This window comes from Geospiza fortis, unplaced genomic scaffold, assembly GCF_000277835.1.
Source record: "Geospiza fortis unplaced genomic scaffold, GeoFor_1.0 scaffold2457, whole genome shotgun sequence".
NCBI lineage: Eukaryota > Metazoa > Chordata > Aves > Passeriformes > Thraupidae > Geospiza > Geospiza fortis.
Genome location: NW_005054720.1, coordinates 97,411 through 98,789, shown reverse-complemented (window position 1 = coordinate 98,789; position 1,379 = coordinate 97,411). Strand labels below are relative to the sequence as shown.

Below are 1,379 nucleotides of genomic sequence, written 5' to 3'. Positions count from 1 at the left end.
AGACCAGCCTCAGCGCGGGGGCTCGGGGACGCCCCCCGAGTCTCGGGACAGCAAGCTCCGGAGCACAGGAGCCCCACACAGCCCTGGGACAGGGACCCCGGGGCACAGGGACCACCCTGGACAGGGGTACCATGGGCACAGGGACCCTACCCACAGTCCCCTGGAACCAGGGACAGCCGTGCCTGCATTCCCTGAGACAGGAATCCCGGGGCGCCTCAGACACTTGACACGGGGGCTCCCACAATGCCCTCCATGGCACAGGCCGCCCCTGCCCAGGGACCCTCCAGGACACCGCTCCCACGGAAAGGTCAATGGGAACCCCAGGACACTCCTCCCATGGGAAGGCCACAGGGACTCTGTCCTGCCCCAGGCACAGCTCTGGGAGCAGGAGCCCCAGGACAGCCCCCTCAGCCCCCAGCCCAGCCCTTGGAGCACACATGGCCTTCCCAGCGCCACAGACAGGCCCACCCCAGGCCTCAGCCCCACACTTCAGGTAGAGCCCCTCCCGGCCCCACTCACATCGTAGAAGGCATCACCGAGCCCTTGTTTCTGCAGCTGGTAGAGCGCAGGGTTGAGGAAGCCGAGGGTTGGCAGCCCACGCTGCAGGCGGCGGTCGTTGATCAGTGCCACCATGCCTGCCACCACCGGCGTGGACGCCTGCGTGGGCACAACCCCTGAGCCTGGGCCGCCGCCCCATGGGCCGCGGGGGACAGGTTTCTTACCGAGGTGCCCGAGACCCAGGGCAGCGGGATGCGGTTTGTCACCACCCAGTAGTTGTCGGAGAGCGCGGCCAGGTCGGGGTAGGCACGGCCGCTGCTGTTGTAGTAGGAGCTGGGGGGCAGCTTGGAGGCTGAGCGCAGGAAACGCCCGACAGCAGCGGCCTGGGGATGGCATGGCCCGTGGGCATCCCCACTGCCCCCTGTCCCCCCCGTGGGCATCCCCAGTGCCCCCTGTCCCCAAAGCCCACTGTCCCCACAGCCCCCAGGCTGACAGCACAGGGGTCCCTACCTGGTACTCAGGCATGGGGAAGACGTTGCTGAAGCCACCCCCACTGATGTAATCCGTCACCTCCTCTGTCACCAGGAAGGGGTTCTTGAAGGACGTGCCACCCACCGTGGTGACATAGGGGCTGGGGAAACGGGGACACTGCAGGTGGGCACTCTGCTGCCTGGGCCTCAGCAGCCACCAAGAGCCCCCTCTGGTACCACAGCCTTGCCCCACAAACCCAAGCAACCCCTGGAGCTGCACAGGCTGCAGCTCTGGGGTCTGTAAGAAGCAGGTGAGGACTCCAGGTGACCTTGGAGGGCTCAGAGCCCAGCGGGCCTGGGGCTGGCCGTGCCCCCGTGGGGCTGGGGCTGGCAGTGCCGCCGCGGGGCTGG

At 68.1% G+C, this 1,379-nt stretch overlaps 1 protein-coding gene across 1 annotated transcript in view; it reads right to left on the bottom strand.

The window, feature by feature from the left end:
- Positions 1 to 489: 489 nt before the first annotated feature.
- TPP1 (tripeptidyl peptidase 1) overlaps positions 490 to 1,379 on the bottom strand; it is a gene marked incomplete at its 5' end in the record, with an annotated part of 4,450 nt that continues 3,560 nt past the window's right edge. The window contains 3 exons of the mRNA XM_031065254.1: positions 490 to 657; positions 723 to 881; positions 1,009 to 1,168. Of these exons, the coding sequence (XP_030921114.1) occupies positions 490 to 657; positions 723 to 881; positions 1,009 to 1,168 (487 nt within the window). The remainder of the gene's footprint in view (positions 658 to 722; positions 882 to 1,008; positions 1,169 to 1,379) is intronic.